The sequence below is a fragment of the Mytilus galloprovincialis genome, chromosome 2 (genome assembly GCF_965363235.1).
Source record: "Mytilus galloprovincialis chromosome 2, xbMytGall1.hap1.1, whole genome shotgun sequence".
Classification (NCBI taxonomy): Eukaryota; Metazoa; Mollusca; class Bivalvia; order Mytilida; family Mytilidae; genus Mytilus; species Mytilus galloprovincialis.
The window spans coordinates 20067613-20093916 of NC_134839.1; the positions used below are offsets into that span (position 1 = coordinate 20067613).

General features: G+C 31.0%; 3 protein-coding genes across 7 annotated transcripts in view; all 3 read left to right on the forward strand.

The window, feature by feature from the left end:
- Nucleotides 1-3679, forward strand: part of LOC143063080 (band 7 protein AGAP004871-like) — a 31991-nt gene extending 28312 nt beyond the window's left edge. For all 5 annotated transcript variants that reach the window (XM_076235021.1, XM_076235020.1, XM_076235022.1 and 2 more), the window contains exon 8: nucleotides 193-3679. In XM_076235021.1, the coding sequence (XP_076091136.1) occupies nucleotides 193-417 (225 nt within the window). In that variant the 3' untranslated portion in view covers nucleotides 418-3679. The remainder of the gene's footprint in view (nucleotides 1-192) is intronic.
- LOC143063079 (uncharacterized) overlaps nucleotides 1-26304 on the forward strand; it is a 151381-nt gene that overhangs the window by 113071 nt on the left and 12006 nt on the right. The gene's annotated exons all lie outside the window — the stretch shown is intronic.
- Nucleotides 7719-16984, forward strand: LOC143063072 (L-proline trans-4-hydroxylase-like). Its single transcript, XM_076235003.1, has 10 exons — nucleotides 7719-7875; nucleotides 9198-9279; nucleotides 9824-9905; nucleotides 11176-11286; nucleotides 11750-11841; nucleotides 12398-12488; nucleotides 12665-12794; nucleotides 13196-13347; nucleotides 14205-14319; nucleotides 16837-16984. The coding sequence occupies exons 1-10, from the start codon at nucleotides 7863-7865 to the stop codon at nucleotides 16842-16844; spliced, it is 876 nt and encodes a 291-aa protein (XP_076091118.1). The 5' UTR covers nucleotides 7719-7862; the 3' UTR covers nucleotides 16845-16984.

The following is a 26304-nucleotide window of genomic DNA, read 5'->3' on the forward strand; positions in this document are numbered from 1 at the left end:
TGTCCAGTGATTCCCAAACTTGAAGGGGACTAGCTATAGACGATAATCATATTAGTTTAAACAGCAATCAAGTAACACATGGTACAAAACAGAGACATCAAGTGATGACATTAGAAATTCTGTTGGCTTTTAGTAATGATGTGGAAAAATGAAAAAGTTATTGATTTAATAATTTGTGTGTTAATGTTTTAGGTGATTGCTGCCGAAGGTGAACAGAAAGCTTCTCGTGCCCTGAAAGAAGCAGCAGATGTTATGGCAGAGTCTCCAGCTGCTATACAACTCAGATACTTGCAGACACTCAATACAATTTCGGCAGAAAAGAACTCCACCATTATTTTCCCTCTACCTATTGATTTGATGCAAAGCTTTATGAGATACACTGGAGGTGCAAAGGAGACAACCCAAGCTCACTTCTAAAGAAACTAAATATGTACAAAATTAAATTTTATTTCAACTTGCCAGTTGATTTGGGATACCCATAAGTGTCCAAGGTAGACAACATAGGACACTTGCGAGAAAACTAATTTGTACATTTAATGGTTTAAATTTATATTGTACATTTAAAAAAAAACCATAGGTAACCAAGATTTATTGAAGTTTTGTATCTGATGTTTATAATTGGTGACAGAAAGGTATACACCATAACAAAAGTTAAAATATCAATATAAATATAAATTATTATACGTTTTTGTTATGAAAGGAGCAACAAGATAAACATCAGGATAGAAACATAGTTAACATCTTCCTCCTATTTAACTAACAAATATTTTTTTCATACAATTTATTCTTTAAAAGTATTATTCTGAAGCTCTTTTATAAAATATGTAGTCAATTGAAGTTTTCAAGAATTGATTTTTTAAGCATGCCATTTTAATATATATCTATAACTGCATATATTACTTTAAATATATGCAGTTATATATAGAAAGAAAATAACTAGCAATATTTAACATTTATATATATGTTCATGTTTATATATGATGTAGGATTTTTTTTTATCAGAAATCCTTGATGCATGTTGTTAATATAAAAATTAAGAGATGTGGTATGATTGACAATAAGACAACTATCCACAAGCGTTCAAAAAAAGTGGAAATTAGCAATTATAAGTCACAGCATGGCTTTTTACAATGAAAAAAATACCTTATTGTAAGTTATTAAAATCCCTGACTTGAAAACTGTGAATCAATAAAACAAGAATATGCATGTTATCAACATAAAAATGGTTAAGTTCTTCAATTTGTCAGAATATTGTAGTGAAAAATTAATACAAAGCTATCCCATAACCTGCAACTATCTGAGAAGAGAAGCTTAGAAAAAGGAAATTAGAGTTGTATTGCATTTCCCAATCAGTTTCAAGGTGTACAGATATTAAGTTACATATTATAATTTTGCAAAGACAATAATAATTTTTTTTATTAACAAAAACATCTACTAAACATTTTTAATCATGTGTCATATTATTTGCAATACTTACATCAATCATAAAACATGTGAAAAGTTATTTTTTGTCTCTTATTTAATGTCAACTGCCTGATATTCTTTTCATGTTATGTGCAATATTTTATTTAAAAAAAAGGACAATATATAATAGGAATAGTTAAGTTCTAAAGAAGAATAGGAGGTCCTAATAATTAAAATGTTTATCTTGCTACATGTTCAGTGGCATCAGTGAAGAGTGTCTTTAATATTTCTGAAAATATGTCACAATGTTATCATGACAATTTTTCAGTTAATGTTTGAGATATTTTTTTTAATTATTAGATTTAAAAAATTTGATGTCAGGCATCCTCTTAAACAGATTACTGAAATGTTTTTCCTATTTTGTCCTTTTCGGTTATCACATTTTCCCTGAATTCACAGATTTTTATCAACATAAAAATGGAACAAGAAATACAAAATTATTGCAGCTGATTATGTAGATTTATCATTAAGATTGGTTGCAAAAATATTAGTTTGATTTTTCTACTGCAAATCAATTGTCTTTTCTTAATAGATATCAACGGTACCAGGATTATAATTTAGTACGCCAGATGCGCGTTTTGTCTACATAAAACTCATCAATGACGCTCAAATCAAAATATTTATAAAGCCAAACAAGTACAAAGTTGAACAGCATTGATGATTCAAAATTCCAAAAAGTTGGGCCAAATACGGCTAAGGTAATCTTCACTTTTTTGATGATATATTAGCTGGATTTTAAATTTTTTATTTTAGCATCTTCAATTTTCATTTATATATTTCATTTATAAAAATAAGAACATTTTGATTAAATATAATTGTTTACATAAAACTGTGATCAGATAGATATATATATATATACATATAAATACTATTATTTTGTAGATAATAATTCTTTTACATGTGTTAGTTTGATTATGAACAGGGTGATATGTCTTTTTTTTTACTTGTGTACACTTATATTTAAAAGCTGGTACAGAAAGTCCACCTATATTATGATAAACTACTTATTAATAATGATCAACCTTGGGATTTTAAATATCATTCTTAGACTTTTTTCATGAAAAGCAAGTGTGGACACAAATAAGGTGGGCAAATTTTGATGAACTAGGGCAAACATTTCATACCACAAGAAAAGTTATATCTTATTTCAGTAGTAAGAAATATATTAGGGTCTGGATGGGGTTTACAGAATAGGGAATTATAGACAAATAATGCAGAATTAATTAAAAAAAAAAGACGAGATAAATGCATAAAAGTATTAAAGAATAGAGAATAATGGGGTGAAAAATATATAAAAAAAGAAAGATATTAATGGAAGAAACAAATATAGAAAGGTAAAAGATATTTTTAAAAAAAATAAAGAGCAAGAAATGAAGTACCCAATACTGACCCTCATTTGCAATGCCTATTTTCGGTCTTGATGATTGAAATCATAATAGATATTTTATTGTATCATCTTACAACTAAGACATCTTAAAAACATTTAAATATTACATTATCTTCATTTGGGAATATAAATTTTGTCTGTGTTTTTTTTATGATGATTTGTCAAATGATAATTAAAAATGCAATAAATATTTGATTTTATCATCTTACAATTAAGTAGACTTAAAGAAATTTCACTGCAGAATCATCAAAATAGTGTCATTTTTTTTGTCAGATCAAAATAATTAAGCTCAATGTGTTCAAAAGTATAATTTCATTAAAACTTAGTTTCTGCATCAGTTATTCTTGTTATTTATATGTGAGAGGGTTTATAGTGCTTAAAGCAGTGTTCAGTTTATATACAGGATAGGCTAAAGATGTGTAAGGTATTGTCATTTATAAACTGTGTAATTTCTTGTGCAATCAGACATGTATAATGTAAAATCAAAAGCTTGGATGTTATAGAAAATTACTCAGTTGAAAGGTTATATTTAAACTATTACTATACTGCAGTTGTCTCATGATTTGTATTAAAACCTGCATGTAAAATGGTGATTTTGGGGAATTATAGAGCAATATTCAGTTTATGACCTGGTTAACCAAACTTGATGAGTAAAATATATGTCTAACTATTTACTCAAGATCACCAGCCACAGTGATTTTTCACTGGATCACTCTTAGTGCATTGCATAATCAACATATTTTGATACTTCATCAAAATGCCTTATTCATATTTTTGTTATTGTTTGTATTTGTTTATATGGTATTATATATAAATTATTGTATTGTATCTACGTTTTGTTTTAATGTTTCAAATATGTCTTCTGGGAGCACATTTGCCTGACCTTAAGCGATGAACGTAGTGGGTTTTATTTCTAATTGGTCAAACAGATGACTTTTAAACTAATATTTGCTACTTCTGTACATTTGTGTGTTGTTTCAGAAAAGCCAATGTCTTTACCATTATTTCCAGCATAAAACCACTGTTGACATATATTGGATTCCTATTCCTAAAAATACCTTGTTGCCTTTTTTTGAAAGTTTTAGGGATTCAAATTTGATACGTTACTTTTTATATGACCGCAAAAATTGAAAAATGTTTTGTACGTATACATGTATTGGTATGATGTTGGTGTCGTTGTCATCGTCGTCCAAAGACATTTGGTTTTCACACTATAACTTGAGTATAAGTAAATAGAAATCTATGAAAGTTTAACACAAGGTTTATGACCATAAAAGGAAGGTTGGGATTGATTTTAGGAGTTTTGGTCCCAACAGTTTAGGAATTAGGGGTCAAAAAGGGCCCAAATAAGCATTTTTCTTGGTTTTCGCACAATAACTTTAGTATGAGTAAACAGAAATGTATGAAACTTTAAAATAAGGTTCATGATCACAAAAGGAAGGTTAGGATTGATTTTGGGAGTTTTGGTCCCATCAGGTTAGGAATTAGGGGCCAAAAAAAGGTCCTAAATAAGCATTTTTCTTGGTTTTTGCACAATAACTTTAGTAAAAGTGAATAGAAATCTATGAAATTTTAACACAAGGTTTATGACCACAAAAGGAAGGTTGGGATTGATTTTGGGAGTTTTGGTCCCAACAGTTTAGGAATAAGGGGCCAACAGGGTCCAAAATTAAACTTTGTTTGATTTCATCAAAAAATGAATTATTGGGGTTCTTTGATATGCCAAATCTGACCGTGTATTTAGATTCTTAATTTTTGGTCCTGTTTTCAAATTGGTCTAAATTAAGGTCCAAAATTAAACTTTGTTTGATTTCAACAAAAATTGAATATATGGGGTTCTTCAATATGCTGAATCCAACCGTGTATTTAGATTTTTAATATTTGGGCTTGGTTCTCAATTTGGTCCACATTGAGGTCTAAAGGGTCTAAAATTGAACATTATTTGATTTCATCAAAAATTGAATTCTTGAGGTTCTATGATATGCTGAATCTAACCATGTATTTAGATTTTGGATATTGGACCATAATAAATAAATGTCCAATTTAAAATTTTTAAGTTTTTAAGTTTAAGTTCTTAGACCACATTCATTCTGTGTCAGAAACCTATGTTGTGTCAACTATTTAATCACAATCCAAATTCAGAGCTGATCAAGCTTAAATGTTGTGTCCATACTTGCCCCAACTGTTCAGGGTTCAACCTCTGCGGTCGTATAAAGCTGCGCCCTGCGGAGCATCTGGTTATCAATTTTAAGAGGGCAAAAACATCCCTGGCTTTTCATTTTTAGGATTATCCGCCTTATGAAAGGAAATCCAAACTTCTAGTAATATCTTCTTGTGAGCACATTTCGTATCTTTTGGACACCTACATATATTAATAGCTGATAATTGAATGATTTATCGATATGTTAGATGAACATGGTGTTTCGTCACATTTTTCTAAAGTACTACTGATCACAAAGATTTCATATTTGGTCAACAGCTTGATAGTAACGAGTTTAATAGTTTAGTAGAAAAGAAAATGTAAAAAAACAGTTCAATGTCTTAAATTAAGAATTTTGAAGAGTTTGTTCCAAAAAATGTTTGAACACCACAATATGAATTTCATCAACATGATATTCTCTGTTTTGTTGTATAGTATACCATTTCAAAAGGCGACAGTCTTTAGTATCAATACAATATTTGAATAATAGCAGCAAAAGATACTAAAGAAACAAACATAAATCATAACCGAAGCAAGGAAAAAAACGAAAATCAAAATTCGAAAGTCTTCAAAACAAGGCATAGAAACATGTGGCTGGATCACAATGAACCGAATTAAAAAAATTCAATGAATGATCCTAGATCCATTCACACAAGGGTAAGCAGATCCTGTTCAGCTCTACATTTGGAACCCAGTCACATTTTGGAAAACGAAGATAAAATTATATCTACGATGGACAAAGTCAATATAAAACTTTGCAATCTGGTATTATTGCCAAATCGAGTATTCACTAAAGTTCATATGAAGTGGATGTAAGCAATTATAAACATCTGTATGACCTTAAATAAATGTCATCTGTGGAACAGATATTATTTTAATTGTCAACCAACTTATGATGGCGTCCATTTACCTTTTGAAAGGATGACTTCCAATTTACCAATATAACCTTTAGTTGAATAGGTTCCTTGTTAGCAGTAACTTTGTTTTTGGAAAATCAATTCTATATACATATAGGCGCTGCTGGAATGTTGCTATTTAAAAATGTAAAGCTCGCAACTGGAATACTGAAATCACCTTGTAAAGTTTTTTTCTCAACCGATCATCATTGTCAATTTCCAGATGTAAGTAAAGCTATGATAAGGACTCAACTGTGTTTGTGATATCCTTTATTTCAAGTTAAATGGAATAGATGCGTTCAGCAGTCAGAAAACTTTGAATTATTTAGTGAGAGGACACAATTTGATAGCCCTCAGTGAATTTTTATTCGTACCTAGAAGTTCTTGTGTTAAGCGTGTCTCCTCTAAATAAAGGACCAAGTCATCAAGAAAAGGAACAATTGGTTCTTATAGTTATACGGATTTCAGCTGAAAAATATGTTCTCGAAACATAAATAATATATGTCGATAAAAAATTACAAAATTCAAAATGTCAGATTTAAGTTTTTGATAATATATTTTTTTAATCAGAGCTTTTTGCAAGATATGATTTATTCTGTTCTAAAACCAGATATTTGTATCAGCTTTTGCTTTTTGTCGAGCCTTCGACTTTAGTCGAAAAAGCGAGACTAAGCGATCCTACATTCCGTCGTCGTCGGCGTCGTCGTCGGCGGCGTCCACAAATATTCACTCTGGTTAAAGTTTTTGAAATTTTAATAACTTTCTTAAACTATACTGAATTTCTACCAAACTTGAACAGAAGCTTGTTTATGATCTTAAGAAAGTATCCAGAAGTAAGTTTTGTAAAAATAAAATTCCATTTTTTCCGTATTTTACTTTTAAATGGACTTAGTTTTTCTGCGAGGAAACATTACATTCACTCTGTGGTTAAAGTTTTTAAAATTTTAATAACTTTCATAAACTATCCTTGATTTGTACCAAACTTGGACAGAAGCTTGTTTATGATCATAAGATAGTATCAAGAAGAAAATTTTGTAAAAATAAATTTCCACTTTTCCGTATTTTACTTATAAATGGACTTAGTTTTTTTGCCAGAAACAAAACATTCACTCTGTGGTTTAAGTTTTTAAAATTTTTATAATGTTCTTAAACTATCCTGGATTTCTACCTAACTTAGACAAAAGCTTGTTTCTGATCATAAGATATTATTCGGAAGTAAATTTTGTAAAAAAAAATTCACTTTTTCCGTATTTTACATATAAATGGACTTAGTTTTTCTTCCAGTTAACATTACATACAGTCTGCAGTTAAAGTTTATAAAACATTTATTAGATCCATAAACTATCCTGGATTTTTTACCAAACTTGGAAGCATCTTTCAATCAAAAGACAGTATCGAGAGGGAAATTTTTATTGATGTTTTTCCTCATTTTTGTTGAGTCTGCGATTAACAGCAAAAGTAGGCGAGACACTGGGTTCCGTGGAACCCTTACGAATTTTTAATTTTTTTAATTCCATTTCTTTCAATTAATCTGTCTTTAAGTTTAAAATACATTTTATACTATTGCAAGAGAGGATATACTTATATTGGATGTACTCTGAAATTGTAATACGAAAACTAAAATCGTCATATGCTTGTGTCAAATCTATCGAACATAATTATTAGTAACACACGCCATGACTTACTTTGCCATTAAATCTTATTTCCGGTTTGGACAGTGTTGACCCTCTAAATAGATAACACAGATGATAATCGATATCTACAATGTTATATACGATATATTTACACAGTTCATAAACCTCGTTAAAGGATTATTTTGTTATTCATTGAGAAATTTCCTTACAAAGATTTATATATATTTTGTTGTACAATTGTGCATCAATTTACAACAGACCACTCAACGACAGCTACAACTATGACTTCTTGTGGTAAGATAAATTGTTTTATAAAACTAATGTCTTGTTTTAACTTGATTGGTTTTTCGAAGACACTAAACCAAAAACCACTACTTAAATATACATTTATTTTGTAAGTATCAAAGTTCAATACTAAATATAATAATTAATTCCTCATCTCCAGTGTGAACCTCTTTACAAAAGTTCCCTCTTTAAAAGTAGTCCAAATTATTTCTGTATCGTATCTCATTAACTAAAACCAAATGCTCCTTTCATTTACCATAACAGAAACTAATCTTTTTGAAATGGTAAACTTAAAATTTCCAGAGACAATCAATTTGAATCATTTAAACAAATACGAAATGTAAACATAATGCTTCTTACATTTTCTGTGCAAGATGGTTGAATTAGTGTCAATATTACATACTAGTACTTGACAGTAACTATTTGAAAACGTGCTAAAATGCAGCCATCAACAGTGAAAGAAAATTTTGAAAAGCTTAGAATAGTCTGATATGAATCAAGAGTGTATTAATAAATCACACTTTTAACAATATAAGAAAATTAAAGCGGCGGTAAGTTGTCCTTTTACAAAGCCTCCTTATTAAAAGTCATAAGAAACGAGTTACCGGTAAAATATAATGTTTATCCAATTCTTGGAACCAATGCATGTATACATGCATGGAGAGTTGTCTCATTGGCACTCACACCACATCTTCCTATATCTATATATCATAAACTTAGTCTTCTGTGCACGATTTTATCATTTTTTACGCAACCATATCGTTTAATCGTCAATTTTTGTCTCTTCCTGTCTGTTATGAAGTGAAAATATGGCAGCTACTTAAATGTCGTGTTTAGAAGCCGAAGTTTACCGATTTACACCTTATAGGAAACAATCAACAATTAAACGTGGATATTGAGCACGTGTTTAACATGTACAATCAGATAATAGTTTATTTTAAGGACAGATCCATGCGTATTGCGATCACCGGATTTTTACGAGTGGGTCACGCTGAGGTCACTTTGCATACTGAAAATATATCGGCGAATTGCTTCCTTTCCAGGAAGCAATTGAAATAAAGTAAACTTCTTCTAAATATGAACACTTTAAAGAATTTTCTTCAGAAAAAAGTATATGTACGTAAGTTTCATAATGAAAACTATCCATTTAGTTATAAAAAAACATATGCATTAATTTTTTTTAATTTGAGGTTTCATATGACTTTAATGCCCACTACGTGATATATATGTTACAGAATACATATATAGTTACGACATAATGAACAAATCCGCTGTCTTTAGGTCTTTCTATACAATTACTGCACGAACATTCACTTTATATTTCATGACAGAATATAGCTGTTCCCCTAGTGGCTTTGTTTTTGACGAAGGAATGAAGAAAGACTTCTTGGAATCTGGATATATCATGATAAGGTGACTATATTTCATATATTCTTAAGAAAAGACGTCGTTCCAGAGTTCCTAATTGGGATCAAATTGTTCGATGGTATCTAAACACACTTTGAAATACAAATTCTAAGGACAAGTTAATACGCATGCTATATCAAATTAACCCATGAAATCACAGTCATATGACACTTAATTAAATATAAATTAAATATAAAAGGAAATTAGTCAAACCAAAACAACAGAAACATGTTGAACTCGTCATGCACTAACATAAATAATATATTGCAGATACTACAGTGTATATAGTATCTGTTGGATCGTCTTGGAATTTTAAGATAATTTTTGTTTTGTTTTGTTGTGTTTTTATGTTTTGAAGTGTGCTGGGTGGGTTTGTAAGATGATAACCGATAAACAATACTCGATCAACTGACTAACATGAAAAAAGAGAGAAATAAGACTTTGAACAACAATAAGGAGCAACATAAATCAAAACAATAACTTACATTAAAAAAAACTCTCAATACGGTTTTGTAAAAATGGTACTAATATTTGCTATTATATAAACCAGGAATCTTTTAGACGAAGAAGAGGTCAGCAAAATAAGACAATCTTTAGAAACCAGCGAAGATCTTCAGAAAAATGCATTCGGGGTATATAATTGATATTGTTTTACTTCAATTGTAATTCTAGATCTACTTTTATGCTGTTTAGATAAAAAAAAAAAATAATCTTTTAAATTATTCTTCACAACAAAATCTGTACTGCTTTATTTTGGACATGCAGCATTATTTATTTTCACAATCTATATGGTAAAATATATAGTAATTTTTCTTTTTCAACGGCGAATTACTTCACTTAAAAACATATCCTAAATTCCTAACCTGAACTGAATGCTGAAAATTCGACTGAAATTTGAACTCTATACTTTTCATTACACATGCAATGTGAAAAAAACTTAACCTTTATGTGAAAGTATCAAAATTCCGTGATCGATCATATGATACATTACTATATAAAAAATTTGTAATGTTATCTGGTTGACAAAACAAAACATCTTCTGTGATCCATTTTCTTTTTGCATTTGATGTTTTTTTTTCAATTATTAAAGGTAACCTTCTCTGTTTTGTTTTTATGTTGTAAGACCCATGCGATATAAATATTCGACCACTGGAATTTTGTCTAGGATTAACCAGCTGCGAACAATCAATGCAGTTTTAGGTGGCTGTAATGTAGAAATATGCAGTCATCATAAAAGTCCTTACAAATAATGTTTAGCTCCTATCATTTAAAAATAATCTTTAGAAAGTAGTGTACGCTGCATTGCCTTTGGCTCTAGATCGTTTTCTAACTACTATATACATTCTTTTTTCATCGGCAATCAAACTCACAAAATGTTATATTTTGGGCCATCCACTTTTGACAAACGCTATGACAAAATAAACAATGAATCTGAATTTTTCTGACAAATTAGGTAACCAATATAGTTGGTGCGATGGGGAAACATAACGTGTCTTCAATGGTCATTTTGATCGTAACAACATTTATATAAGATGAAAAAGTTCAGATTACGATAAAATTTCAGACTTATCGACGGTAAAATCAGAACTGTACGAAAAATTCAGTACAGTTCAGCAGGTCATTGAATGTGTACAGTAAATAACAACTACCAAACATTCTTAGCATAGGATTACCAGATCTTAATTGGCGGCAAGCGAATTGTCTTAACAGGACTGAATAAACTGCAGTGAAGAAATATGAAAATTGACTGAAGGACTGTAAATGACTTAATAAGTCAGATCAAAATTACTGTTAAAGATCAAAATCTGTTACTAGAGTTTTTGTCCTTCTAAGCATTATTTGACACACAACAAATTAAGTAAAACACAAAAATTGAAAACAATGTTGTTATCATATAAACAGGTAGCCGATGAAAACGGAAAAGCAAGCAAACTTGTTATATGGAAACACCCCGGTAATGATGTCACGGGAATGTTAGGGCGATGTGAAAAAGTAGTCTCTACATGTGAAAAGGTAACATATGTTTGAATGTTTGGTTTATAAATATGTATAGAAATTTGGTTAGCATTTTTGAATATTAAATAATAAGATTTGAAACGTATTCGTGTGGGTAATAGGGGCAAACAGCATTATTTACACAACGCGGATATGGTAAGACGCAATATGGAGATTTTCCATTGGGGAATTTTGTAAGATCACTAAAATGTGGTTTTCACATGAATAAGATGATGTATTCGCACACGACACTTGTTTTAGTAACGCATAATTATATTTAATTGTGTTTTCTATTGAAGTAAACATTATAAAATGGAGAGAAAAATATTCTAATATGGCATTGGTTGTTTTTGGAATTTGGAAAATAAGACTTCGACTCAATCAAAATATCCTAGATACTCATCTATTTGATGGTCAAAGTATCTACTTTAAATACTCGTTGATTTAATTGATAGAAGTAACAACATATCTCTTTTTTTAGCTTTTAGGTGGCGAAGTATACCACTATCATACTAAATTGATGATGAAAGAACCTCTCTCTGGCGGAAGTTTTATCTGGCATCAGGACTCTGGGTAATATCACAACTGGAGTATTTTTCGTTTTACATATTTTTTCAACAACAAACTAATTTAAACGTCATTAAATCATTGGTGAAAAGTATTTTCTTCTTTTCAGAACAAATTATACCACGTCTTTGACTAACAGTTTGTCTTTTTCATCATTTTCTTTTTGCCATTGATTTGTCAGTTTATTTTCGACAAAAGAGGTTGAATGCCCCTTTGGTATTTTCTTTTTATTTTATATAACAAGACTTTAGACTTAAACAACAAGAAATTAATTTGGATATACTTACCTTTCCTTAGCTAATATAACTGCTGGTTTAATTGGGTATTTATTTTTTCTGTTCAATGCTCTGTCTATACTTGACGTTGAGGTTTTTATTTTTATTGTAACCACTATTGAGATGTCTTTTTGCCAAATTAGTGTAATATATTTTCTTCAATAGTGTTTGTTTTAGCAATGGTAACACATAAACAAAGAATAGTTGTACAAAAATGTGCGAAGAACACACAAACACACATAACCGTCCTTGTTTATTACTAAGATTGTCTAATGTTTTTACTGCAGATACTGGTATCATAATGGATTTCTGACTCCTGATATGATGACTGTGTTTATTGCAGTAGATAAATGTATTAAAGAAAATGGCTGTCTAGAAGTAAGTCCTGTAAAGTATTTTTGTAACATATCACAGGATAAAGTTTGAAATGGAACTTTTATGTATCATTAATATCACCATGCATTCCGGATTAATGATTTCACAAGACAAAAAAAATATCTATTTTTTATTAAATTTCCAAACTAAAAATTGACAAAACTGTTATCTATGTTCAGATTATAAGAGGATCACACAAATGCGGCAGAATTGAACACAAAAAAGTCGGAGGTCAAACTGGTGCTGATATAGAGAGAGTGGAGCTTATTAAAAAGAAATTTCCTCTTGAGCATGTTGAAATGAATCCAGGTTAGAATTTTAAATATCTTGTTAGCCGTGAAAATAATATTATTATGATAATAATCATTCAACATCATTGTTAGAAAAAAAAGTGTGTTCAGTGGTATTTTTTCGATGACTTATTTAGAATAAAAAATTCTTAAAGTTGAAATAGTGCATTGAAAGATGTTATTCATTTAGAAGGATAAGACAAATTGGAAACTTTGAGTTTATATCATATTAGAAAAAAATGTGATTGGCAAAGACAATGTAATTGTTAGCTTCATTTTCAAACTAGAAAATCTAATCATTCTTTTTTATTTGAAATATTGAGCTTCCTAATATCCTATATCTTAAGAAAATGGTGTTTTTATAGACAAGTGAATGGTAAGCTTTATGTCTAAATAAGCAAAATAAATCTGTCCTTTTAGGTGATGCTTTATTTTTCCACTCTAATTTATTACATGCCAGTAATGCTAACAACAGTGATCTCCGACGTTGGACATTACTTTCATGTTACTGCAAAGCCAGTAATGACACAGTAACACCTCACTGTCTACCAAGTTATACACCACTGAGAAAGGTAAAGATGATAATGTTACACAGAAGAACAAATGATTCATTTTACCTTTTGTTAGCTATTATTCGTGTGTTTCTCTGTTGTATATGTTCTTCCATTTATTTGTATTGTAGTCCTGGCATGTAATGTTGTCATTTTAATGTTTTATTTAACATTGCCATAAAAGCGGGAAGATTGGCATGCTACAAAACCAGGTTTAACCCACCATATTTTTCTTAAAATGTTCTGTACCAAGTCAGGAAAATGGCCCTTGTTATTTTATAGTTCTTTTCTGTGTGTGTTACATTTTAGTGTTTCTGTTGTGTCGTAGTTCTCCCCTTACATTTGATGGGTTTCCCTCAGTTTTAGTTTGTAATCGGGATTTGTTGTTTTCTCAATCGTTTTATGAATTTCGAACAGCGGTATACTACTGTTGCCTTTATTAATATCAACGTCATAGCTAGGCAAAGACAAATAGACAAACAATAGTACACAAAACACAACATATAAAACTAAAGGCTGAGCAACAAGGCCATCATCTGTGAAACGGATATTACATAGCAGTCAATCAACTCATGATGACGTGTGTAATCTAATGAAGGAATGAGTTCAATTTCGCAACTTGGAACTCTTGGTTTAATATCTTCCTTGTGAGCATCAACCCTCGATGAAAGAAAAACATCAAACTCTCCAGTGTATGCGGTAAGTTTCCAAGTCAGTAAGTCAGTAAAACATCAATATAACTATAGTAGAAAACCTCCAGTAGTTACCAATACTGAGGACATACAAAATATACACATGTTTCTCCTTAATTCTAGCGTCTCTATGACCATTATAATATTGTTTAGCAGTACTTATTATAATTCTCTTGATTTTAACAGGTACCAGATTCAGCAATTCGGGAATGTACCAGTTTGGATTGTTCAGGAAAAGAGTTCATGGACCCAGAAAAAGATGTTAACATTAAATCTACACCAGGAGACAAAGACAAATCTAGTTAGTTGAGTGTTATCTGACATTTTGATTTGTAGTTATGTGTCATATACCGTATAGTGATTTCGTATATAACGTTTTAGGAAAAATATTACGTTTTGATTTTTTTGTCTGTTCATACATGTATATTACAATTGCTTTATAGCATATCACATACTTAAAGTAATGTTGAGTTAGCCTCTTTTCCTTTCTATTCTATACAAGGACCTGGTTTTTATGGAATTTAACAACCACGGGGCGGTTTAATTGCAAGAGGACATTTCATCCAGGAGGTTTTCACCAACCATGAAGTTAGCCCTTTTATGATGACATAAAATATCCTTAATACGTCATCTTTGTAGATTTACTGATCATAAAATTTTATTATCATTCGTAAATCAGTTTTAATTCGAGCGCAACTTGTGATTTTTATGTAGAGGAAACTTGCGCCTGGTGAAGTAAACTCTTAATTTTCCCCTCCAATTTATACAAATATTGGAATTAATTGTACGTCATGAATGCATATATATAGGAAGATGTGGTGTGAGTGCCAATGAGACAACTCTCCATCCAAATAACATAAATGCTCTTATGTATTGTTTTGTGAAACACGCTAACTGGAGAAGACCTCGCAAGTCAGTTGTGTCTTTTACAATTAGGTGTTATCATGTATATCTATTATATAGTCATTTTTATATATATTTACTATTTGCAAAAGTATGAATTATTCTAAATAGTAAGGATGTTCTTATCCCAGGCAGATAACCTTAGCCGTATTAGGCACAATTTTTATGGAATTTTTGGCCTAAATGCTCTTCAACTTTGTACTTGTTTTGGCTTTCGAACTTTTTTTATCTGAGCGTCTTTGATTTGTCTTGTGTAGACGAAACGCGCGTCTGGCGTATTAAATTATAAACCTTTTACCATTTGATAGCTATTATTATTGTTTTTCTGTTCTATATGTTCTCCCATTTATTTGTATTGTAGTCCTTTTTGTATTTTTCTTTAAATGTCCTGTACCAAGTCAGGAAAAAGGCCATTGTTATATTATAGTTCGTTTCTGTGTGTGTTACATTTTAATGATGTGTTTCTGTTGTGTCGTAGTTCTCCTCTAACTTTGATGTGTTTCCCTCAGTTTTAGTTTGTAACCCGAATTTGTTTTTGTTTTTTTATCTCAATCGATTGATGAATTTCGAACAGCGGTATACATGTACTACTGTTGCCTGTATTTACAATTTGTGCTTAAGCATATAAAATATGTTAAAACTAGACACGTGAACATTCACCTTATAAAAACTCACAATGCTAGTATTATCTGTATCTCATCTTACAAACCAATATAAAGAAGTTCATTATTACATAACAATTAATATATATAACACTTTATTACCAGTATTCCTAAGACACCAAGGTCACTATTATTTTATTATTTAGTCTCTACATAATACTTAATATATATAACACTTAATTACCAGTATTCCTAAGACACCAAGGTCACTATTATTTTATCATTTAGTCTCTAGCAAGCCACTTAATACTTTCAGAAGAGTAGGTTACTTTAAGGGTAAACAAGTCTTTATCTTACAGTTCTATTTATGAACACACAAAAAGTCGGGCTTGTGCAGACAGAACACACAAAAGAGGTACATTATTGTCTCTACGAAAATCTGTTACTTTGTCAAAAGGTCAATTATTTGGGTATTTTTTGTATCAAATTAAAGCTTAAGAACATTAAGAACTTGTAGACACTTTGTTGAAAGATTGTTGTTGTTTTTAATTTTAAAACAAATTACATATTTGAAATTATAGCAGGAAGATATCTTTGCCCTGTTGTTCAGATCAGAAGTACTTGTAGTTGTACTCCAAAAATTATGGTAACCAGTGCGCTATTATATACAATGTTGAATATTAAGCACAAGTGAGGATATGGTATAGTTTTGACATGAAATGACTGCCATCTTATTTGATTAAAGTATTAAACTTGATTAATTTCACTTGACTGGGCGGAGTTTAACCGGTTTGCTTATTTAAGACCAGTCCATCTATATACAAGTGTTTCGGGATAAACTCATAAATGAAGCGACCAGTTATTCGTCCCATAGCATTTGTACATCAGTTAGGTGACACTGATAGGTGATTAGAAATCAATTATAATTATAACGGCAATCATCTTTATCGCACACATCTTCAAATAGACTGTCCTTATGCAAATTTAAACGTAGGCTCCGCCCGATCAGTTGAAATAACATTGGTAATAGCCGTCAAAATTGCAGAATTTAACATAGCAAGGAATGAGACTATGAATTATAGGCTGTATTTTTTTACAAATTAAATTTACTATAGTACGAACGGAAACTGTAACAAACTAATGGCCTACTTCTATAAATCTACTTTTACTGTTAGCTTAAACTTTTTTCTGAGTTTAAAAAATATTCCAACAATTATAAACCGACTATTTTAGCTTACCATATTAACAATTATGTCATGAGATTGGTACTTAAAAAAGACCGTAACTTAGCCACACTCACATTAATATTTCAGGAACATAGCATACACAGAAATTCATGTATATTAGTAAATGCGAAGAGCCGGATATTGAGCAGGAGACAGATTTATTTTAAAAGGAGAAATTAATGAAATCAATCAAAGTGGTTGTAAACACTTAAGTGCAAAGATTCTCCATTGAGCTACTGGGTCTTTCTTATAACTTTGCTGGTAACTTGGACAATGAAACTGAATAGAAAACGGTCTTAATATCTGACATACCTTATGTATATATATAGATATAAGAATATTACTAATGTAAAACCATTCAAACGTGAAAACGGTATAATCTTTATGAAAACGAGAAACGAGAAACACTTATGAACCACATCATCAAACGACAACTACAGAACATCAGGTTATAATATATAAAATATCTTGCATTATTATATACTTAGTAGTAAATACAGATAAATTGTATGTGTAATACAATCAATGGTAAGCGTGCTGTATCAGCCACCCGTGATGATATCGATATCAGCACGGTTGCAAAAGCTTTATCACACCTTTAATCTGTATGACTTCACGTTATCGATTGCAGTCACTGTTGCGAAGGCTTTATCAAATCCCTAATCTGTATGACGTCATGTCAAACCTATAATCTGTATGACGTAATTTCAAACCTCCTTATCTGTATGACGTCATGTCACATAAAAAACATCTACTTGAGGTAGTGTATATAATAAAGTGTATATGATATGGCTTTTTCAGTATCACACACCGTATCAACCCACAACCAATATAATCCCTCGAGCAGAGCTCTTGGGATTATATTGGTGTCTCGGGATGATACGGGTGCGATATTGAAAAAGCCATATGATATTCTCTATTAATATTTTTTGATCAAGATAAAGATATCTTAAGATATAACACAATATAAAGTTTAAAGGATATCTCATAAACGATATAAGATATCTCATACCTATATAAGATATCTCATAAACTATATAAGATATCTCAAACTATACAGTATATAAGATATAACACAAACTATGTTAGATATTTTGTAAACTATACAATAACGACACGTTTTGAATTTCATGCTTTTCTGTCTGGATTTACTTTAATCATGAACACTCAAAACCAAATATTCCAAGGTCAAATATTCCAAGATTAAGGATGCATTAGGTCCGAAAGAGTTAAAGAGTTAAAGTTATCAAAAAAATAGCAAAATCCATCGAAAGTCAATTGGTTTTTGATGCGTTTTGTATTTTTTTTTAGTTCAGTATTTTTGTGATTTTACTTTTGGCTTGAAGTAGTTTAAAACTTTTTTTATTCTTATTTCAAAATTTGTTTTCGGACAATTTAGAAACATATTTGTAACGTTCGGAGGACGTGTTTTTTCAACAGACTGTCGGCATCCCAATGGGAACAAACTGTGCCCCTCTACTTGCCGACTTGTTTCTTTATTATTATGAGGCTGACTTTATGCAGGAACTTCTTAGGCAGAAAGTTAAGAAGTTAGCAATATCCTTTAACTCTACTTTCCGCTATATAGATGACGTTCTTTCACTAAACAATTCAAAATTTAGTGACTATGTGGAACGCATCTATCCCATCGAATTGGAGATAAAGAATACTACAGATACAGTTAAGTCGGCTTCATATCTTGACTTACATCTAGAAATTGACAATAAGGGTCGGTTGAAAACAAAACTTTACGACAAAAGAGATGATTTCAGCTTTCCAATTGTGAACTTTCCATTTCTAAGTAGCAACATTCCAGCAGCACCTGCATACGGGGTATATATCTCCCAATTGATACGATATTCCCGTGCTTGCATTTCCTATCATGATTTTCTTGATAGAGGGTTACTGCTCACAAGGAAGCTATTAAACCAAGAGTTCCAAATGGTGAAGTTGAAATCATCCCTTCGTAAATTTTACGGACGCCATCACGAGTTCGTTGACCGTTATGAAATAACCGTTTCACAAATGATATCGGATATGTTCCTTATGTCGTAACTACAATCCCCTTCCCTTTCATGAATGTGACCTACCGAATTATACTATTTCCCGGATTTGTAATCACATAAGCAACACGACGGGTGCCACATGTGGAGCAGGATCTGCTCACCCTTCCGGAGCACCTGAGATCACCCCTAGTTTTTGGTGGGGTTCGTGTTTAGTTTTCTATGTTGTGTCATGTGTACTACTAGTATTGTTTTTCTGTTTGTCTTTTTCATTTTTAGCCATGGCTTTGTCAGTTTGTTTTAGATTTATGAGTTTGACTGTCCCTTTGGTATCTTTCGTCCCTCTTTCGTTAAATCATGTCAGTACCGACTACTAAATTGATGATACTCTCGGACACTGATAGTCCACCAGCAGAGGTAGCTGTGAAATATGAAACAAACACGTATAACATTGATGCGCCCGAATCTCTTTCCTGGATTTTTCTGCATCAGGAACGTTCAATTCCGAATATTTGAAAGCCAAGAATGTATAATAACAGTATAAAAGCTTTATTACGAAATAGGACTAAAACATGTAAAAGTAAAAGACAAAAAATCAACAATAAAACAAAAACAAAAATACGTTTACAGAAAATTAGACAAAAGGAAAACAACAATATGTGATCAAAACACACTCTTTAATAAATCTTTAAAAAATCAAAATAAATTACTGATTACATACCAAATCATATCAATAGTTGAACAAACGACCTTATTTGTGAATTAAATAATGTCAACTATAAATAATGTAGTTGATTGACGACTAGTTTAACAAGTAGAGCTTATTAATTGAAATTGTGAAATTGGTATGTTGTAATTAGTTTTCATCTTTTTGATAATCATACATTAAATACTGTTTTTGAATTCTATTTTTTTGCATTTTAGATAAAAATGAGTTAAACTACTGAAAAAAAAACATACCAACTCTACAGTCGAGTTCGCAAACAGTATTTCTAATATCATTTATGACATGTGCGCAAAACACGAAAAAAGTAAAATATCAATATATAAAACTCGAAGGAAAAGTCAAATTGGAAAGTCCTTTATGAAATGGCAAATCCAAAAGTCCAATCACATCAAACGAATGGAAAACAACTCTCATATTCCTGATTTACTACAGGCATTTCCTTATGTAGAAAATGGTAGATAATATTTGATTTTTAAAGCCAGCAAAATGTCTCTACCTAACAGTCTTGTACATAAAAAACAATGCGTGACCAAAACAAACATAGTAGCTAAAATGTGAAAAGTAGGAATACAGCAGTCAACATTGTGTCATAATCTTAATCGTTATAAAAACAAACAAAAGAATTACCGTAACACTCAATTGAGAAGTACCCCGTAGATAAACCTACATACAAAAAATTAAACCAAAGTAACTGTTTAAGCCGAGACGAAAATTACAATATACACATCATTCTATCATTTAAAACAATCCCAACATTGTATTATTCCCGTATTAAAATGAAACTTGTTGTTTCAGCGTATTTGCCATTGTCTAGTTTAAGCTTATTTTATTTGCAAAAAACAGCAGAATGGATTAGACACAAGTTCTAACATCATAAGTGTTCTTGTCCTCAGTGTTTTGTCATAAACTGTCTGATGATATATGTGGATATATGTCACATTGTACTTATCCACAAAATGATATGTAATATCAATTTGTATTACTATGGAAAATTCAAACATAACCCAATAGTTACAGCTATCAGATTATGGAAAAAAAAATTCTCACACTTTGCTGGAAAACAACAGCAAATCGTGTGATCCCAAATAATGCAAAAAATAATTTTAAAAAACTAAATGCTTCCTTTTGTAAATTTATTAGGGTTTAAAAGCGTTGACCGAAGTACACTTTGTCTGAGGCGCAGAACGCTTTATTCTAAAAATGTACGCACGGTCAACGCTTTTACAACATTATAAAATTGCTTAAAGAAGAACTCAGTACTTATATTTACAATTTTTGTTAGGATCACGAAAACACGATTGCTATTAAATTTTCTATTATTTACATGTGCACGTTAATGTGGAAGCTTGTTTCATCATGAATGTTACATTACATGTTTTAAGGAAGGTTGGTTTATAAATACGCGATATTCATGAAAGTGTAAAGTTTAGCAATGTGATTCATTAGCTATAAGTAGCTTTAGGTCATCTTTTCTTTTGAAAATGACCAAGCCCATTAAAGTGTTTGTAGTTTGTTAAAATTATTCATCAGTATAACTATGGTTTATACAGTGAAATATGCTCTCTTACTACCACAAAACATTCCTTAAATTTAGTTTAAAGCAAAGGGAGAATACGTTTTCCACATAGATTCCACGTTCATTGGTTAGTACGTATCTTTACCGTATCCTACAATAAAAATAATAGATAAAACAATATGTAAATAGGCATGAAATATATTAATGGCTATAGGTATGAATGCAATATATTAAAACTACTGAAAGCGCTATAGCTAGAAGCTTATGCATATTATGAAATTATGAAGCTTATATTATGATAAGAAAAAGATAATTAAGTTTTGTGTTTTAGAAATAATTCTTTCATTCCATGCTCTACGCCCTTAAAAAACATAGGTAGGCATCATATTTGTCAATATCTTTATATCAGGCGTTAGTAATTTGAATCTGGTTTTATCAGTCGTTTACTTAGGTGCGGTGTCTTATCATTTTCACAAGTTTTGACACATTTACCTATTCTACTAATTACATTTCTGCCTAAATCGGAACATAGAAGACACTAGGGATTAACGACATCTTGTTTATTCATTAGTAAGTACCTCCAAAAGAGAGATATATCTTTAATATGTAATAATTGCTGGCACGTAAACGATATGTAACAAGATCATTACTAGAGAATAAAGAAGCAGGACATGACGTTCATTTGGTTTTTAATAATTTTGTTGAATAAAGTTTTGGCTGTTCTTGTGTGTTCAATTCTACATGTATATGTGCTGAAATCTAAAACCTTCTACTATATTTCAAATCTTTTTAGACCACACAAGTAACTAATTATATTCAGAACCATACCTTCATGCGTGTACATAGTATACTGATATTCTGCATCTTCCACCACAGATTTGGGTGTAATCTCCCCAACATGCCCGGTTGCATTCATTTTCTGGTGCTCTGGGATTTTTTAATGTTTTCATTTTGTGTCCACAAAAGCATTCATGATTATTCTACATAAAAAAAAACCCGCATGATATGTTTGAAATGTGATGCAATTTGCATTCGCCAAAAGTAAATAAACATGTTACTGAATACACAAAATGTCATAAAGTTTACTTATTTTATTTTAGTTTTATTAGTTGTGAATAATAAATATGTATAATGGAAGGGTAAATGTGTAAAAAGTAAAAAATCCAAAAAAGCTGAACTTCAAGGAAAATTCCAAACGGAAAGTCTTTAATCAAATAGCAAAATCAAAAGCTCAAGCAAATGGAAAACAACTGTCATAGTTCTGACTTGGTACAGACATTTTCGTTTGTAGAAAATGGTGGATTAAACCTTGTTTAAAATACTTATTCTTTTGTCTGTTTTGTGTTTGTGACAGGTGCAAAAAGGACCAATTCTTTTGAACAAATCTCTTTCTCTCTTAAAGTATACAATCTGAAAGATTTATTGCAAATCGATTACAAAAGTGAAAGTCGCAGAACAACCTTATATTCTGTGAATATTTTGCACGTATAGTATTATACTAAAGTTTATTAACTCTAAGTATTCCCTGGGAAATAACAATATTGTCACCTAAACTTCCCGTTTCACCAATAAACTATTGCTCATGTTTGGTGTGAGTTTATGTGTGCGCGATGTTTAAGTACACAGCTCCATACTGTCGATGCAATGGATTAATTGTTCAATGACAGTGGCTCACCCTCTGTATGTTAATGTGCACTTGCAGCAATATTTGAAAGGTTCCGTGAATTGCTGGTTTCAAGAAAAAATTCTGTCCTGATCCCAAATAGTTATCAAAAGTACCAGGATTATAATTTAGTACGCCAGACGCGCGTTTCGTCTACATAAGACTCATCAGTGACGCTCATATCAAAATAGTTATAAAGCCAAACAATACAAAGTTGAAGAGCATAGAGGATCCAAAATTCCAAAACCTTCATTTTCCGGGGAATTTGTTCCCGTCAAGTAAACGCTAAATGTTAGCAATGAAACGTTGAGCAAATAATTATACATCATTCAACCAAATATTTTTTCTTCTATTTCGTATATTTATGAATGCATCCACTTTCACTGAAGAAGCAAGGAATTTGGGAACCCATTTTCAATTCCAATTAACTACACTTCAATATGTATACCTGGTTTAACGAGTTGAATTAATTTTACCAAAATTAACAAAATATTTTGTCAGTTTATGAAATGCATATTGTGCATATGTTTTATATATACTAGTATATCGCTGAGAAGAGATAATCTGTATCTTTTTCATGACATTTTGGCAGTTATCATTTATTCATATTCAAACGACCACACGATCCTGAGAGGTCTGGGCAAATAATTTGAAAAGGCTAACCTAGTATTTGTCATTTTTCCAAACTATTCCAGCTTTTATTCAATGAAACTAAATCTTATTCAGAATAGAATGATCGTAATTCATCCACATTTTGTGCTTTTAGCAATACAATATAATGCATACAGAAGACTCAATCACTAATAAATTATGTTCATGATAAATGTGTTCATAGTTTTACATCATTTGTTACGTCAATCCAAAGAACCATCATACTATCATTTGAAAACTTGGGGTCCTCACAAGGAGCATTTGGTGCATCATGAAAATATTTATATGGACAAATTGACATTGAGATAGATTGCGCAAGGGATATATACTTTATATTTTTTACAGTTTGTGTATTTACTCGTATGTAGTTTCTTTTGTAAATGTCTCATTTATTTACTTAATGCAGTTAACAAATGATGACTCGAATGTTTTGCTCTATGTTTTAACTTATTTCTAGCCACGGTATAAATAACATTCATTCGATGTTCCCTGTACCTGTATTTAAGACTGACAATGCAAATCATGTCATTTCAGGCAGTATTCCTTATTTAATTTAATGTGACGTTCAAAAGAAAAATATAAAACGATGCATGACATATGTTTGCAAGTTAGGCGTTAACCTAAATATTGAAATGATTTTAAAGAAATAATTCATTGAACCTATAGATTTGTGGTAGATATTTACACATAGCCTGGTCCGTGATTTTCGAATTTTATCCTTAGCGTTAACGATAACATATCTATCTTTTTATTATGAAAGTAAAATCACAAAAATACTGAAGTCCGAAGAAAATTCAAAAGGGAAATTCCCTAATCAAATGACAAAATCAAAGGATAAAACACATCAAACAAATGTACGACAACTGTCATATTCCTGACTTGGTACATGCATTTTCAAATGTAGAAAATGGTGGATTGAACCTGGTTTATAGCGCTAAACCTCTCACTTTTATGATAGTCGCATCAAATTTCGTTATTTTTACAACGATGCGTATTTGTTTCTTCTAATTTTTTTTTGCAAATTATTACATATCATTAATAACGTGGTCGATTTTCCTAGTAACTAATACTTAACGGTCCAATAAATTAGACCCTTTACAAACACAATGCAGCCAATATCAATAATTTATTCTAGAAATGCTTTACACATTCATCATAGATAAGTCATCACTTAGTCATTGATAAGACAAATAGTGAAACCTATTGGTGCAAGTTCTGTATATCCAGTAGAATAGAAATAAACTCATCAGTTACCAGGATCAAATTTGGTATTTACGCCAGACGCGCTTTTCGTCTACAAAAGACTCATTGGTGACGCTCGAATCCAAAAAGTCAAAAAGGCCATATAAAGTACGAAGTTGAAGAGTATTGAGGACCAAAATTCCTGAAAGTCTTGCCAAACATAGCTAAGGCAATCTATTCCTGAGGCAGAAAAGCCTTAGCATTTCAAAAATTCAAACATTTGGTAAACAGTTAATTTATAAATATGACCATATCAATGATAACTCATGTCAGCACAAAAGTCCTGACAACAGGGATGGTGACACCAGCAGTTGCATCGACCCAGTGGTTGTAAATAAACTCATCATAGATACCAGGATTAAATTTTATATTTACGTCAGACGGGCGACTCGTCTACAAAAGGATCGTCAGTGACGATCGAATTCAAAAAAGTCAAAAAGGCTATATAAAGTTCGAAGTTGAAGAGCATTGAGGACCCAATTTTTTAAAAGTCTTGCCAAACACAGTTAGAACCTCGTTAAGTTGATGTCGAAGGAACCGGACAAAAGCATTCGACTTTTCAGAGGTTCGATTTATTCTACGTCATAATATATTTTAAATGCATGAAATACGACATAAGATTAGTGTTGGCTAAATATGTTGAACATCATGTCTTTTCTGATGTAAAAATCTTAAATTGTTGTATTAAGGTTCCATATTATTTGTCCATTTTGATTATAAAAAACTCAAGCGAAGATAAAAAAAAAATTACAAATAAAAGGTAAGTCACTATAAATTATGGAATCACTTTCGGAACTAAATAAGTCCTGACAGATTACCGGTGAGGTTCGTCTGCTTTCCATTCAATTATTGGGAATTTGTCATAATTGCCTAAATCTTTTCCATCACTCCCATTCATGAATTTTAATTCAAATGATTCATTTAATCTCGGCTTGGCTTGTTTGAATCTGTTTCGTTTCTATATCAGGTGAAATATGTTTATCACACTTATGGAAATGAGTAGAAAAACATTGGATTTGAAATTATTCATTAAGTCGGCTTTTTTTATAATTTCTCACTTTCCAATATAGAGACATCGGGGTTAATTGATGTTACTTTTCGATCGATGAGACTACAAAATTAGTTCATCCTAGCAACTTAAAGACCATTGAAAGAGTTGGTATTGCTTTGTTTCATTAAAAAGAATGGCCAACGTAAATACAAGTATCTTGTCTTAGGGAGGGATAAATCCTACTTTGTATCACTCTGATTCAAACAAAAAATTCTCTGAAACTGACATCAAGATGCTTGATTTTTTTATTGACAACATATTTGTTACGTTCGGAGGACGCGTTTTTCAACAGACTGTCGACATTCCAATGGGAACCAATTGTGCCACTCTTCTTGCCGACTTGTTTCTTTATTATTATGAGGCTGACTTCATACAGGAACTTCTTAGAAATTACGATAAAACGTTAGCAATATTCTTTTATTCTACTTTCCGCTTTATAGATGACGTTCTTTCACTAACTAATTCAAAATTTGGTGACTATGCTGAACGCATTTATCCCATCGAACTAGAGATAAAGGATACAACAGATACAGTTAAGTCGGCCTCATATATTCTTCCTCAGTCATAATAACCTTCCATCATTATCGAACTGAACAAAGAAATAACACGACGGGTGCCGTATACGGTGCAGGAAATGATTACCCTTTCGGAGCACCTGATTACACTCCCGGTTTTTAATGGAGTTCGTGTTGTTTCCTATTT

Coding starts and splice junctions, on each gene's coding strand:
- LOC143063072 (XM_076235003.1), top strand. Junction 9,906..11,175: donor TTCAGAAAAATGCATTCGGG/GTATATAATTGA, acceptor TCATATAAACAG/GTAGCCGATGAAAACGGAAA. Junction 12,489..12,664: donor AAGAAAATGGCTGTCTAGAA/GTAAGTCCTGTA, acceptor ATCTATGTTCAG/ATTATAAGAGGATCACACAA.